Raw genomic sequence first — 15,253 nt, forward strand, 5'->3', positions numbered from 1 at the left:
AGTCTGTTTACTAACAGTACATTCACCATCTCTGTGTTGAAATTGTATTTAATGGCCTTCATCTACTTTGTCAGGTCAGGCTATCGGGGGTGTCAAGATAATTTGGGAATGCAAACAGGCTTCCTCACTTTGCGAAATCTTTGCAGGGTGAACACAAGCCGACAGCCAACCTTAGCAGGACTCCTTGTTCATCTCCACAGACCTGATGCCGCAGTAGAGGCACTCGCACGCGCCTGTGCTAAAACACCGCCAACCAACCAGATCAAGCGGCACTGGTTTTGCTATAACACCTGTGGACGTGTCCAAGATTAGATGGCATTCCAGGGAGTTGAAGAGAGTAATTCTAACACTTAGGAAACTCTTCACTCTTTTGCTCTATTGTCTATTGTCCCCCGACAAGATGGCATAACCAACAGTGGCTGGGTGTGGGGACAATTGTGAGGAGGGTGTAGGACGGGGCAGGGTTTTGTTCTGTCTGTTGTGCTCAGGGTCATGATGGGTTGGAACGGACTTCACGGTACCTGACAACAATATGCCATGGGCAACATTAGGTCCCGGGCACTGCCCGCTCCTGCTGGCAGAGCCTGTATTTAGCAACTACAGCATTTGCTGAAGCACGCCACTGGACAGTTAAAGAGTGGAAACTGACCGTTAACTCTGCTTTGGACTTCAACTTTTTGGCCTCCTTCATGTGAAAATCCGCTTGGTGTCTAAAAAGGAAGAAGCAAAATCAGAGGTATGTCATAGGAGCGCAGAATTATTAGGCAGGGGGTGGGGGGGGCAGGGCGACTTAGGAATACGAGGCAGAAAGAAGCGGGGTGAGAGGAGAAGAGGGAGAGGGGAGGCAGGGAGAAGGCGGCAGACGGGAGACAGAAACGGCCACCGACTTACGTGTCAAGCTTGGCTTGAGGCTTTCCTGGCTTAGAGTTACCATTTGGCAATGAAGGCACTGGAAAAGGATTTGCAGTCTCTCCCGCAGATCCCTTAACACAAAACAAAACACCATACAGCTCACACTGCACCGCTGGAGAGCATAGTTCCAGAGGCTGCATCCCTCTTATTACTCCAAAATAACAATTCAAAAAGAAACAACGAGGAGCTCAAACATGACCCCGTTTTAGCTCTACCAACCACCTTTCCAGCTTCAGCTACAAGCGAAGCGGAAGCCGTGGGTTCTTATTGTACTGGGGACTGGAAAGGGCTCAAGACAAGAGGAAGTCTGGGAGAACCAGTCGTCAACAGAGTCAAATATGGAATGGTCTCTCGGTCTCTGCACACGCTAACCAGCAGGACGAGCTAGCATTGGCATTTGAGACAGTGGATACTTTTTCCTATTGTAACCAAGAACAAATGTTGGGATTTCATTTTCAAACCCAAAACTAAACAGGGCAGCCACTTCTCGCTGCAGAAACACCTGATAGAAAATTAGAACTAAAACCTGTTCTTAACCCACGGGTCCTTTAGGAATGGACATATCTCACATTGCTCTTCTTGGTCAAATCGGCGGGATTTTAAATACAAGCCGCTCGTGACCGCCTTACTGGAAGTGAAGAAGAGCTCTGACACGGCACCATCAGGAACTGATCATCGACATGGGAACCGAAACCACGCGCGATGAGTGCCACGAGCCGCTCTGCTCCCAGCACTTACTTTGTGTTCGGTAGAGCTTCCAGACCCCTTCCCCTCTGCTTTTCTGTGCTTGGACGTGGAAGAGTCTTTATGGCTGCTCTTGGTACTACTGGCACTTTTGGGAGGGTCCTGGCCGCAGGCATCTGCTTCCCGCCTTGGCCTCTTGTGTGCAGCCTTGGCTGGCTTCTGGGAGGACGACACGGGGGGCGGGGGGAGCATTTCCTTCTTGGAGGACTCAGAGGAGGGTCTGGATGGCCTGGAGTGAAACATCACACACAACAAAGTTGACGAAGGACACCCGCCACGCGACACAGTGCTATATGGAGCCTACTGGTAGAACAGGTAGACAAAGCACAGAGCCTGCAATCTGACTGGAAGGCGGCGGCTAAATTTCAGGGACTTTTTGATTGACACCCTAGCTATCAGAGGTACCTGGGGTTATAATCCTGTGCTTTTTCTCAAAGTCTGCAGTGTCGCCCAGGGGTCCTAAGGGTCCCCAGTAGGTCTCCCACCAACCAGCTGCCCCCCTCAGCAGGAGCCCTTTCCTGGAAGCTGGCAAACCCAGCGGGCCACCTCCGCTTCTGACTCCTCTCTCTCAACCTGCGAGGACACAATATGCACTTGCTTCTGTGGAGCCGTGCTGTGAGCTATTTCCTAAACAGATGCAACTGCCAACCTCACCTCCCGCTTGCCAGCCCCTTTCCTCTAACAGATCGCCACTCGTTGCCGAGAGACAAAGCACGGAATCCAGGCCGAGGAAGCCAAAGGCCGCTCCACCCAGGAAGATTTCTGTGACCTTGAGCAAGATTCCTGCGACCTGGGGCAAGCCACTGGATAGCTTTCTGACCCTGTTTCCTTATCTGCACAGTTGGGGTAGTAACAACACCCTCCCTATTCGGTGTGACTTTTAGGAACGCACTCCTTTAGGGAAAATAAGAACAACGAGTCAATCCAATAGCAGGAAAACGCCCGTGGTTGGAAGCGGCACACTCACTTAGTTTTAGTAGATTCTTTGTGGGAGGATGAAGATGAAGATGGGGTCTTGCTTTCTTTCTCCACTTTGGCTTTCTTGCTATCGTGGTCTCTTTCTGCTTCGCCCTACGGTTGTAGTATAACAAACATTATGAATTGCCACCCACATAGCTGCACAGAAAAATAATGCTGAAATGGCAAAAATAACTCAGGCTGTTTTTTAAGATCTCCCCCACACCCACAGCATGAGTACTGACAGATTCTCAAGTGGAAGAGGCTATTCTTTTATGCCCTGGAAGAGGACGATTTTTAAATGATGGCTGACAGAACAGCATCTTCCTCTATTAGGGGAATTTTTCTAGCCACGCAAGAACACAATGTGCTAATTCACAACAGCTAATGCACGGGTGCTATTATAAGTATGCCTCTCCTCTTCCTTCAAAGGAACCTCCATTAATTTATTATTTGCATACAGTTAAATGTGAACTACTCAAAGCTTGCTAAAGTAAAAGACATCATTTCTATTGCTGGAAAAGTAGCTGGCTATGAAATCCTCCATATTTCTTAAGAGTCAGAACAGGAAAAATGCTGCCTTGTGGATTTAACCAGCGTTACGACAGAAATAGTTGCTTTGGGATTCTGGGTAACTTTTTGTGGTGGTTGCTCTGTTGATGACACGTTCCTTTAGAGATTCCATGTGCACAGATGGAGGCGTGTCTTTATTTAAAACAAGATGATAAGGAGACAGACACTAGAGAATGCCTCGCTGCCGACTACCCTATAGGACACGGGCGAGTCTCACCGCCCCGTGGGTTTCCCAGACTGAATCCCCTCCCGGGCGCAGAAAGCCTTATCTTTCTCCAGAGGGCTGTTTGGTAGTTTTCACCTGCCGGCCTTGCAGTTGGCAGCGTGATGCATAACCACTACTCCGCCAGGGCTCACTGAACTCTGTGTGAGTCACGACTTGCATGAGCACCCATTTATACCAACCAAAGTGCTAAGGAAAGGTCCCACCGTGTATAACGAGCAGAATTCTTTAGAATGCTTCTATATTCTTTCTCATGTTCTCGTCTTCCCAACTACAAGCTGAGACTGACTGGCAGGCTGCTGAGACTGACTGGCAGGCTGAGACCTTCAGATGACCAGCTGCTTCTTGGTCTCAACACGGGCAGCCAGCCCCCTGGGAAGGAAGAACCCATCTTCTCTCCAGGAAGAGATCTCGGTGGGAGTCCTTCGATTCTGTCTGAAGCTCATTAAGACTAAACTCCTCCAACTGTCAGTTCACTGCGTCAGAAATCTCGGATACCGCCAGTCAATCTAGGACAACCCCTAAAAAACCTGAAGTCCTCTCTATAGGCCTAGAGGAAACATAAAATGTATTCCCATTAATTGGGTGTGGGCGGCCCCGTTTTCACCACTGTCTCTCCCTCTTCCTCCGAATCTGCCCAGGGTGGGGTGGGGAGAATGAATCCAGATATGGCAGGCAGGGGCAGGCTCTGGCCAGACAACCTGGCCCCTCTCAAAAGAAAGGGAAACCGGAAAACATCCCCTTCCTTCGCAGGGCATGCTGCGAACCGAGGTGCACTTCCACCCAGTCCTGCACAGCCTTCTTCGGAAAAACACTTCTAGTAATTTATGCACTGTCATGTTCCAGAAATGGAGTCGTTCAAGGTGGCTTAGAAAGACACCTGTTTTTAATCTCATGGTGTGTGTGTGTGTGTGTGTGTATGTAGGGAGGGAGGTCTTATGGGCTTGTCGCTTTAATGGCCCAGATCCTGGCTGGCCCTGCCCACTCTGGTCCAGGAGCCACGGCCCAGGGTTCAGTGGGCACTCGAACTCGGCCAGTTCAAATTGAAACATGACCTCGGATGCTCCGTGCAGAGAACTCCATGTGGCCAGTTCCCGTGGCTCTGATTTCAACTCCTGCTCCCCTGTAAACGTGTCACCGCAGGACTCCGCTCCAGAGGGCTTTCAAGTGGCTGGTGTTTGGACCTCCTTTACCAGGCCATCCTTTTGAGACACATCTGAGGCCTGGCTCCTGAAGACCCCAACCTGTAGGTTGGTGTGCTGACCATGGCATTATCTGGGGGCGCTCAGAGAGCACTTTTCCATATCCATTCCATGTTGAGATGGTCACACTTCAGGTGTATTGCAGGAAGAGGCAAGCGAATAGCAAGCAAACGAACAAAAATCCTCACCAGCGTGACTTTCTCTGGTCGACTTTTCTCCCCTTGAGCTTCTTTAACGTGGCCCTAGGAAAATGGAAAATGCTGCGAGTGGCTCAGGTTCGATTTCTACTGGATGGTGCTGCGCCACACACTTAGCTAGGAATGAGATCTGCCAAAGTGAACTTCGAAGTAGCCAGTGCCAAGAAGGAATTGAGGCAAGATGAAAAGCAGTCAGCAGCTCAGAAACAGTGCTCCGCTGCAGAACTGGAGAAACCAACCCGCAGGGCCCTCGTAAGGGGAGAGCGAGCATGTGGCGTACATAAGCATATCACACACGCAGAGCTGAAATGCAACAGGAAGTTTCCTCCAGCTGCTTCTCACACTGGAGGCAGAGCTCGGGACAAGGGAAGGAAGGGGCTGGCAGACAGGCCAGGAGAAGCCTGCCCGGACGTTGCGGTGGGTCTTTGCACAGAACACGCACTTCCCATGCACTGGCGGTTAATGAAGGCAGGGAAAAAGCAGGCATTGGAAATGACGGGTAAAACAAACTCCCCTACTACTGATGCGGTGATTGCCTGGCCAGCTGGGCACTCACTGTACAGCGGGGGAGGGAGCCCTGGTGGCACTGGGTTGCTACCCATAAATGAGATTGGCAGTCGGCAACGACCAGTCGCTTGAACTGATCATTGGCAAGAGCAAAGAAAGCATCATCTTTCCCAGCAACGACCAGATATTGAGTATTAAGAACTGTTAACAGTTCTTCCTCATCCACGAAAGATGAGGATGTTGGTTTCTTTAGCCTTGGAAACTCACAGGGTGGAATGCGTCGGAATCTTTTCCATGGTGGTAGGTTTGGGGAGTTTGTACCCAAGGTACCCTGAAGAAGTTTGGTGAATTTTCTCTGCACAACTGGCTCTAGGCAGCTCTGCTGGCTGATGAGCGCTGCCAGAAGAGGGAAGCTTGTGTGCTGGAAGAGTCTCAACAATGGGCAGATATTAACTGGCCCCCGAGGTAGCCAGCAATAGATAAATGGCCGGTATTTCCAGCTTAGTTATGACACACTGGAGAAGTGCCCAAGGCGAGACTAAGCGTAAGCCACCCACCACAAGATTATTTCCCCAAGAAAATACCAAACCCCAGAAGTGGGATGAGAACTAATTTTTGTTTGTATGTTTTTCATAATGCTTAGGATACGCTAGGTTTGAGGCAGACATCACAAACCACACATGAAAATATGACTTCTGGCCAGTCGGGCCTGAACCACGCACTGCTCAGAGCTCCGGTCTTGGGCCAGTTCGTAACTCAAGGGAACAGCAAACAAACAATAAATCACCAAGCACTAAGTTCAGCACTAGTGCGGAAGGACATGGCGGGCACTTATTGATCTCAGAATCTTTGTGTCGCTGGTCGGCAACGCAGAGGAGATGGTCAGGTCCTAGAAGTTGGTGGAAAGCAGGCCAGCCAGGTAAATATGCTAGAGCAAAACCCCCTTCTGTCGAGGGTGCCTGCCCAGACTGTTGTTGCCTTCCAGCCTGGAGGCTTCGGGTGAGTCTTGTGTGGTAGGGGCACGGTGCACTTGGAACCCTGTCATCTGCTCTCTGGAACAGGGACAGGGCTTGCCGGGAGCAGCCGTGTCCACTCCATGGAAATTCAGCGTAGCAGCGGAAGGACACAATCGGGCCCTTTGCAGGACCACACTCGCACTGAATGGGTGGATTCAGGACAGGGCCCCTCAGGACAGGTGCCATGAACAGGGTGGCAGGAAGGACAGCCTTACACATCAAGTAAAAGACCTGCCTGAAAAACAGGTGGTGTGGCACACTCTTGAGACGATTCTTGGTCCAGCAGCCATGTGCACGCTTCTGCTGGGGCAGGCAGGGTGAGGGGAGGGACTTAAGGCCCATGGTCTATCCACAACCACCCGCATTTTAGGGGAGCTGGGCTAAGTAACATCCGGGCTGTGGAAGTTCTTTTTCTATCCGCTTGTGGCTCGGCGGTGCCTGTGCCTACAGCAAGAGGCAGCTGGCGACCTGCTTCTGGCAGAGTGCTTGCTTTCCTTTACCTGTTCCATCAGACACCCGATTGTCTGCCAGCGCTGCTCCACCTACGGAGTGGCGGGAAAGAGCAGGAACGAAAAGCCTCCAAGAGAAGGGGCTGGGCCATCCAGCTGGCTTCTGAGAGCACATGCCTGCCTCTGCCTCCCGCAGTCGAGTGCTCATCCCACCTGACAGACAGCTCCCTGTGCTCAGCACTCAGTGAAGGGGGAGGGGAAAGCATGTATGTCTGTTTGTCTTTTCCACAACCGACACTTTGTTCAGGCCACAGCCTTTGTGATAGGGGGAATTACAATCGAATAGGAGCTTGCCCTGTGGGGGAGGGAGGCTGTGACTTGGCCAACAAGGACTCCTAAAAGGGAAACGGGCGGAGGAATGTATGGGGTGGCTTACCCAGGCGTGGGGGGAATGGAGGGACTGAGCCAGGGGTGGCAGACACTACAACTACTCTATCAGTTTCAACACTGACCTTGTGCCTCTCTCGGGAGTCCCAGCACGCCTACACTCAAGTACACAGAGACGCACGTGTGAAACAGAGCAACGATGGAAGAATCAGAGAGCCCCAGGCCGACTTTCACTAAGCAGCTTAGATGTGTGTGAACTCTTCTGAATCCCACCTCTAAAAGGTGGCCTGGAACAAGTGACCGCCAAGATTCTTATTATATGCCCTCCGAAGGGAAGCAAGAATGCATGCTCAGGAATCAAGCCTTCACTATTAACCCCACCGGTATCCTAAAAAGAAGGGTGTCCTGCCTTGTTTCTCAGGGGCCCGGGGCCCTGAGCTGGATTCCCCACAGAGCAGCAGCTGTTCTTGTTTGAGCCAGAGGACCCGAGCAAACAAAACTAGGGTGCCGAAAGTGGAAAGTGCCCCTGGGAAGGATTTGAGCTTAATCCTAAATTCAAGAAGGAAGGAACCCTGTGGCCCAGTGGTCAGCGCGGTGGTTCAAACCCGCCGCTGCTCCTTGAGAGGAACTACCTGACTTGCTCCTGTAGAGTTGAGAGCTGAGAACCCCAGGCAGGTCTCCTCTCTCTGTAGGGTCCCTATGAGCTGAAATGGGCTTGAAGCGCACAGCAATATGCACTGCATGCTCAGTGTTCCCCATCGTGGGAGAGAACAGTGGGGACGAAAAACAAAGAACACATGATTCACTGATCATAAGATGTGTGCATGGTTGACCGAGTCTCAGACATATGTATTTGTCCAATATACATGCCCCAAAGTCCAAATCCCCAAAGTTCCCAGTGACGTTTCTAACTGGTGACATCCTGTGGGCAAGGGGACTCCTGGTTGCCTGGATCTGTGAGGTCATTCCTGGTTGTCTAGAGCCAGACGATCTGAAAAACACATGAAGGACTTCTCTCTCCACAGATCTAGCTTTGTCCAGGCGTGGGCCCTGCAGGGAGGCTCTGCTTCAGTGGCTCCCAGCCTCACAGCTGCTCGTCAGGCACCATCGAGTGCTTACGACCCATGGTGACCCTACGCACACCAGGTGAAGCACTGCTCAGTGCCGTGCCATCCTCACAGCTGTCCCCATGCGCTTGGCTTTGCTAGGCATCAGAATTAGCTGAGGAGCTTCCATAAACTCCAACGGGGTGGGGGACAGCAAATAATGAGGTCATTGCTACTAAAGGTCCCCCCAAGGGGGCTGCACCGAGTGTGTGTGTGTGTGTGTGTGTGTGTGTGTGTGTGTGTGTGTGTCTCCCCAGGGTTTGGAACTTTGATCCTCATCTTGTCACTGCCACATCAGACAGGGGAGGGGATTTACAAAAGACCAATGGCACACTGGGTTCTGCACAGGGCTGTGAACCGCAAGGCCGGCAGTTTGAACCCACCAGCTGCTCCAGGGGAGAAAGACGAGTCTTCCTGGTCCTGAAAAGTCCTATAAAGGTCATGGGAGCCAGGACTGCCTCAGTGGCAGTGAGTTAGGTTGGCTTTACAGGATGAAAGACTTCCCAGGAGGAAGAGGCGGTAAACAACTCAAACATTTCCTTGGCGATATTAAACATAAGCAGTTTTCTCCTAGCAATTTACTTCATGAAGTTTTTATACCTTTAAACCACACACACACAGTTTTTAAAGTTTTCTGAGAAAAACATGCCTCTTCTACCTAAAATAGCACCACCCATTAGTACTAGGTCCCACCCCATTTTCCTGTTGGTTACAACCACGGTGGCAGTGGACACCCCACTGCCCCCTTTGACATGACTCTGAAAAACCTGCACTATTTGGTGCGGTTGTATGATAGTTTTGATCCCGCAGACTAATCACCAGAAACACAGACTCCACAGCCAGCTCTCCTGACTTTTCCCCACTCTTTCCACAACAGTGTGAGAAGCTTTTTTTTAATGTTCTTTCAAGGGTATTAAACTTTTTATTTCTTCTCAGCAGAAGAAAGCTGGACCCATGTTTCTGTCTCTGACTCTTGGGCAGGTTTGTTTGGGAATGCCACCAGGGGAAAAGCTCACGGATCCTTCATCAAGCAGCAGCAAAAAAGAAATCAATATAAAGGCAGACCAAGTCCATGCCTGCACAGGATTTCCAAGACTGCAAATCTTGCTGAGAGCAGGCAGCCCCATCTCTCTACTCAGTGGCTGATGACTTTAAACTGCTGACCTTGAGGTTAGAAGCCCAGAAGTAAAAACACAGATTTCTAATAGCTACAACATTCTAGTTTATATGACTTGACAAGGTATCTTAAGCACCCATTTAATAACATCAAAGGTGTTAATAATGTTCTGCTAATTAATAAAACTCATTAACAGAGGTCACAAATCCCGAATCTGATGGATTCAAGACAATGAGGTGCTAGAACGCTGCCATTAAGTGTGTTAATATTTGTATATCTAAAAATATATGCATATCTCAATATATGATCTTTTGACCCAATTGAAAGTTGTTTCAGTTTTTAATATCTCCTGCCTCTTTTTAATTGAAGCTCTGGTTTGTCTTTTTTTTGGGGGGGGGGCGCTTCCTGTTTGTGTTCTGCATCATTTTCTATAAACGAAATCCAGGCTAGGCAAACCTATAGGGACAGTAACTGGGTTAATAATTGCCTAGGGGCAATGGCAGGGGAGGCTGGGGAAAATGGGAAGCTAACAACAAGGAAGGAAGAAAACATTCTAAAACTGTGGTGATGATTGCATAGTCCTTCTTAATATGCTTGAGCTATTAAGTTGTATAATATGTGAATTATATGACAATGAAACTTAAAAAATCATGCATGAGTAAAAGTTAGCTTATCGTAGTTGTTTCAGTCGTTCAGAACACTAATGAACATTCAGTTTGGGTAGTCTTATCTGGAGGACAAAGCCCAAAGGGGTCGATGGCAGATGCCAATGTTGTCAGAATAAAGAGGAATTTAGGCCCCAAAGAAGCCATCGTTGTTAATGACTGCCTCCTCTTTTTTCAAACCACCAAGACTGCTGAAGGACCTTGACACTGTTATGTCTCTGGCTGTAGGATGGGAAACATTTATCGAAGTCCAGGCTTTGGTGCCAAGAGCAAAGAAACGAAACACCAACCCCCTGGCATCAAGTCAATTCCAACTCACACCAACCTTACAAAACAACACAGAAGAGCTCTTTGGGTTTTCCAAGACTGTGGGTTTTTATGGGAACAAATGTTTCTCCCAAGGAGTGGCTGGCGGGCTCAAACTGCCGACCTTGCGAGCAGCAACCCAATGCTTAACCAACAGGGCTCTGGCAATAGACAAGCAAAATCCAAACGGAGATGTCCAACCTCTGCTGAGACAACTCCACTCACTCCTAAAGCCAAACTCACTGCCATGTAGTCGATGCTGACTCACAGCGACCTACAGACAAGGGAGAACTGCCCCTGGGGGTTCCAGAGACTGCAACTCTTTGAGTAGAAAGCCTCGTCTTTCTGCCGCTGAGCGGCTGATGGTTTTGAACTGCTGACCTTGTAGTTCACAGTCCAAGTCCTTACCACTACACCAGCTGAGTTTAAATCAAGGCAAGGAGCCAGTCAAAGGGCCAACCCTTGCACAGTACCTACAGAGGGGGTGGGGAAAAACACACCCAAATATCCGTGTAAAACTCCCACTCTTTTCAGCCCGATTTCTCAGACTCTCTGAAGGCCCCTCATACTGTTGACGGGGAATCCAACCGCCCACTCACCTTCCTCTTTTTGGCCACTTTGCTGGTGCTGTCCGAGTTTCTCTTCTCAGAATCATGCTTCTTCCCCGCGGAGGGCGGCTTGTCTTCTGCTTTCTTTTGGCGGAGCCCCTTCCTGGGTGGCTGCGGTATGCGGGAGAGGAGGTCCAGGGTTATCTTCACGATCAGGCTGTGTGGGGGGGGAGTGTCCCTGAGCGGCGAGAGCACCTTGGTGTCTCTCAAAGGCAACGGGAGTTTGTCCTTCAGGCGGTCCTCCTGGATGACCACCGCTTGGCGGCAGCCGCTAGTCCTGCTGCCGCGGCCCCCGGGAGCCCGGCCCTTGCTCTGACTCAGGGGAACCAGAGCCAAGTGCTCAGGGCTCCTGTGCTCCACATTGTCCTTCGAGGGTTCAGGGCCTGAGAGTGACTTAGAGGGGGCAGGCTGGTTGCTCTTGTGCTTCTTCCTCTCGCTGGGGGTGGGCACCGCTGGGGGCTCTGGCTTTCTGCTCTCCACAGCCCGGGGCCGCCCTTTCGTCTTCACTTTGGGCTTGTCTTTGGACGTCTGGTCTTGGGAGCCATGGGAAAGGAGTCCTGGCTCACTTTCCACCTGCACGCTGGCCCGCAAGTCCGCCTGGGCAGAGGCCTTGGCCGGTTTCCTGGGCTGTTTGGTTCCAACAGTTTGCCTGGGTGGTGGGGGTGGCGGTGGCGGCAGCGGCTCCTGCTGGGCAGGAGACTTCTGACAGCTTCTCTTGCCAGGGTGGGGGGCTTCGGAGGGGACCCGTGGAGCTCTGCTGGAGCCCTTAGGGGCAGGTTCTTTGGGTGCAGCATGCTCGTGACTAATGCCACTGCCGGCGCTGTCCCCACTACCCTTTCCCTTGGTGTCCTGGTGCCTGTGCGGGGCCCCCGAGCTCCCGAGGCCGTCCGGGGGCACGGCTGGCTGGTTGACTTTGCTCAGCCAGTTGTCCAGCTGCCATTTATTTGTTGTCGGAGGTTCAGGCTGAAAATGCAGAAAAAGAGAAAGGAGTTCATCAGCCTACGGTGACAAACTATTCGTCTATGTTTGGTCATTCAATCGTACAGGCATGCCCGTCCAGTGGGGAGGAGGCAATTATTCCAAACCTAAGAATAAAGGCCCTATCATTGACCCTGCTCTGATTACAGGTTAGCGGTCCTTAGGTGGTCCAAAGGGTTGACACCACTGCCCAAAACCTCACTGTCGTTCTGACTCTGAGCAGCCCCACAGGTCCAGAAGACCTGTCTCTGGGGCTTCTGAGTCTGTCACTTGGTATGGCAGTGAATGTGGTGTTTTTTGTTTTTATTAACTCTTTAAGGGCGGAGAAAGCCTAATTTGTTTCTTGAGGAGTGGCCGGTGGTTTTGAACTGCTGACCTCGTGGCTAGCAGCCCAATGAGGAACCCAATAAGCCATCAAGGCTCACCTCCTAGTTAATGGGGTTGGCTGCAAGTAGAAACGTTGGCGGTTGGAGCCTGCCCACTTATACCTCAGAACAAAGGCCTGGTGGACCTATTTCTGAAAACTCAGCTGCTAAAAAGCTCTATGAAGCACAGCTACACGTTGACACACATGGGGTCATCAAGGTCCCAGTCAGCTCATGGCCACTGGTCACTGGCAAATAGGGGTCAAATTCTATGACAATTAACTCTTAAAAAAGAGTCTTCAAGTGTGTGTGTGTGTGTGTGTGTGTGTGTGTGAGTGAGTGATATAGGAATTCTGTTGTAGTGGATACTAATAGGCCATCAACAAAAGCTGGAGCATTTTTTTTCATATATTTTGGCTTAATGATAACTGAAGTGCTATTTAAGCAAGCACACATACTTTGGCAAGTTTATCTACCTTATCAGACAGCACTACAGAAAATGGGAGAACGAAAAAGAATCCTGGTATGAACATTCTTCAGAAGAAGTCTAGTGAACAGTCTTAGCCCATGGGTTTCATACTTTATTCTTCTTGTTGGCCTATATTTCCACGGAAAAGAACCTTTCCTCAAGTAGACCTAAGACTTCATCTCCTTTGTTTCATTACTGAAAGCTGTTGCAAACATTTGCCTGTGACAGAGTGACCAGTGTCTCACAGACTTCTAGTTTTTGCATCTTAAGGAAAAGAGTCAAAGGAGGTCAGGTGAGTCAGGCACTGGTACCAATGGATTCTTTAGAAGTATGGCTAGTCAGCAAATGCATTTTCTCCTTAAAGGCAGCCTGGCCTGAGATAGTGCCTATGTTTTTAGCAACTACAGGGAGGAAGGGCTCTTGAGCACCAGTTAAAAGCAGTGGGATTCCATAGGCTAGCCGCACAACCGATTTGGCAAATAAATAAAAGTTCCTGACTGCTGGTGAACTACCAGAGCATCCACCCCTCTCTCCCCAGGGAGGCTGTGAGCTCTGAGTGACAGCATGGCAGGGATCACTGTTCCACGACAGCACCTTGTCTGTCCCACTGAAACCCACTGCCACCCAACCGATTCTGACTCTCAGACACCCTGCCTGTGGCTTCCAGGGCTGTAAATACCCCCCACCCTTTTTGTAAATTAAAAGATCTTATTGTGGGTTCTTACAGATCTTATAACGAGCATAATTTGTACATATGTTGCCATCATTATTTTTTAAGCATTTACTGCCTATTTGAGCCTGTGGTATAGCTCCTCTTTTTCCCCTCCCTCCCCCAGCTGTAAACTTTCAAGAGCGCAGGCAGTCTCCTCTTTCTCCCAAGGAGTTGCAGTTGGGTTTGGACTGCTGACCATGCCGACCCACAGAGCCACCACGGGGTTCCTTTGCTATGCATGTCCTGAGGATTTATTTTGAAAATTAATGTAAGCATCTTAGTGCATGCATAGATTGTATATTCGACATAAAATTACTAACAGTTAATGGCATGAAGAACAGCTTTGCATATTTAAGGGCAGTGCACCCCTGCCGTGCTACCTGTTTCTATAAAAGTTCTTTATGGCAGGTGGTCTGTGTGAGTGATAAAATCATGCACACAACACGCCAGGAAGGTATTGAAAGATACCCTGTATGGGATTTGAACAGGTTACCTTAGGGATCAGGAGACCAGCATAGTAGGTGGATAATGTTTTCTAAGGAGCAGGATGCTAAATAATATTTACAAGCGCAATATGTTCAACTCTATACAGTTCAAATAATTCGGCTCTATAGAAACATGTGAGTTTAATACACGTTAAAGGTGGACATATGAAAAGGTGTTGCAGCCAGGATAAGACTAAGTAATACAATGACCAGGTAGGAACCTTGGGCTTTAGTGAAATTTCAAAAGCATAGAACTAAGAGGAACTCAGTAGGCCATGGATCACTCATAAGAAAGGCAGTTATTCCTTTACTGCATATTCTGCATTACTGTGTGATGTAACACACTAGCCTTTTAAAAGCTATCTTCTTATGTCAACTCTAAAACCAAGCTCAAGTTTGAATCTCAGAGTATGCAGGGTTGAAGAGGAGAAGCCAAGCACTTGATCGTTGTCAGGTAAGACTGTTAACGGCAAGGCTGGCAGTTCAAACCCATTAGTGACTCAGAGGGAGAGATTTACAGCCTCAGGAAAGCTACACAGGGTTAGTATGAGTTGAACATAATGGCCGTGTATTTGGCTTGTTGGTTCTTTTTTTAAAATTTTTTTTAAGTAATCGAAAACAGCCTTCAGTGATTGTTAAGGGTAAAGGAAAAAATGAGCACACCACATCTACTTGCCAAACACTTTCTGTAAAGACTTGAGGAAGTTACCTGGTCCAGTAACTACTTCTTACCAGTAAGAAAGACTTGCCAACCCCGTCGGGACTTGGAACCCTGGACCCTAGTCTCAGGAAAGGTGCGGGTCGATCTCAATCACATCAGCAGTTCACACACCTGTCCCAATCTCCAGGGATGTTCCTTTGGTCCATTTTACACACGGACCAAACAACAACAAAAAACCACCCAAGCCATTCCCGCTATAAATAACATTTGCTTTTGTTCTGCCTAAAACAGGGCAGTGTAAGTGTAGTCCCTAAAGGCATGTCCTGGTTCCAGGAATAAATGTCTTCTCTTCCACTGTGCACCTCCAAGTGACCAGAAGGGGAAGTACATGGCCTGATTGCCCAGTGAGAGACAGGGGTAGTGAGCACTCTAGTATACAGAGGTATAAAATGGATGACGCTCCTTTACGGTCAGGTCTTATTTGGGAGTGAGACACCGAAATCTTTACATAAGGGATTACAAAGAAGATTTTAAGATAAAATTTAAGTGTACGAGAGAGTTTCAAAAACGCCGTGGGAAAATGAAATCAACAGAGCATGGTGTTTTCCATGAAC

General features: G+C 49.4%; 1 protein-coding gene across 6 annotated transcripts in view; it reads right to left on the reverse strand.

The window, feature by feature from the left end:
* The window catches only part of AFF1 (AF4/FMR2 family member 1), a 266,587-nt gene that overhangs the window by 8,849 nt on the left and 242,485 nt on the right, over positions 1 to 15,253 (reverse strand). For all 6 annotated transcript variants that reach the window (XM_045284016.1, XM_045284012.1, XM_045284015.1 and 3 more), the window contains 5 exons: positions 10,961 to 11,932; positions 2,624 to 2,727; positions 1,651 to 1,885; positions 892 to 983; positions 650 to 710 (listed from right to left, as the gene is read on the reverse strand). In XM_045284016.1, coding sequence (XP_045139951.1) covers positions 650 to 710; positions 892 to 983; positions 1,651 to 1,885; positions 2,624 to 2,727; positions 10,961 to 11,932 — 1,464 coding nt within the window. The remainder of the gene's footprint in view (positions 1 to 649; positions 711 to 891; positions 984 to 1,650; positions 1,886 to 2,623; positions 2,728 to 10,960; positions 11,933 to 15,253) is intronic.

This window comes from Echinops telfairi, unplaced genomic scaffold (assembly GCF_000313985.2).
Source record: "Echinops telfairi isolate 266 unplaced genomic scaffold, ASM31398v2 ScPeMD7_7468;HRSCAF=8506_0, whole genome shotgun sequence".
NCBI classification, from domain to species: domain Eukaryota; kingdom Metazoa; phylum Chordata; class Mammalia; order Afrosoricida; family Tenrecidae; genus Echinops; species Echinops telfairi.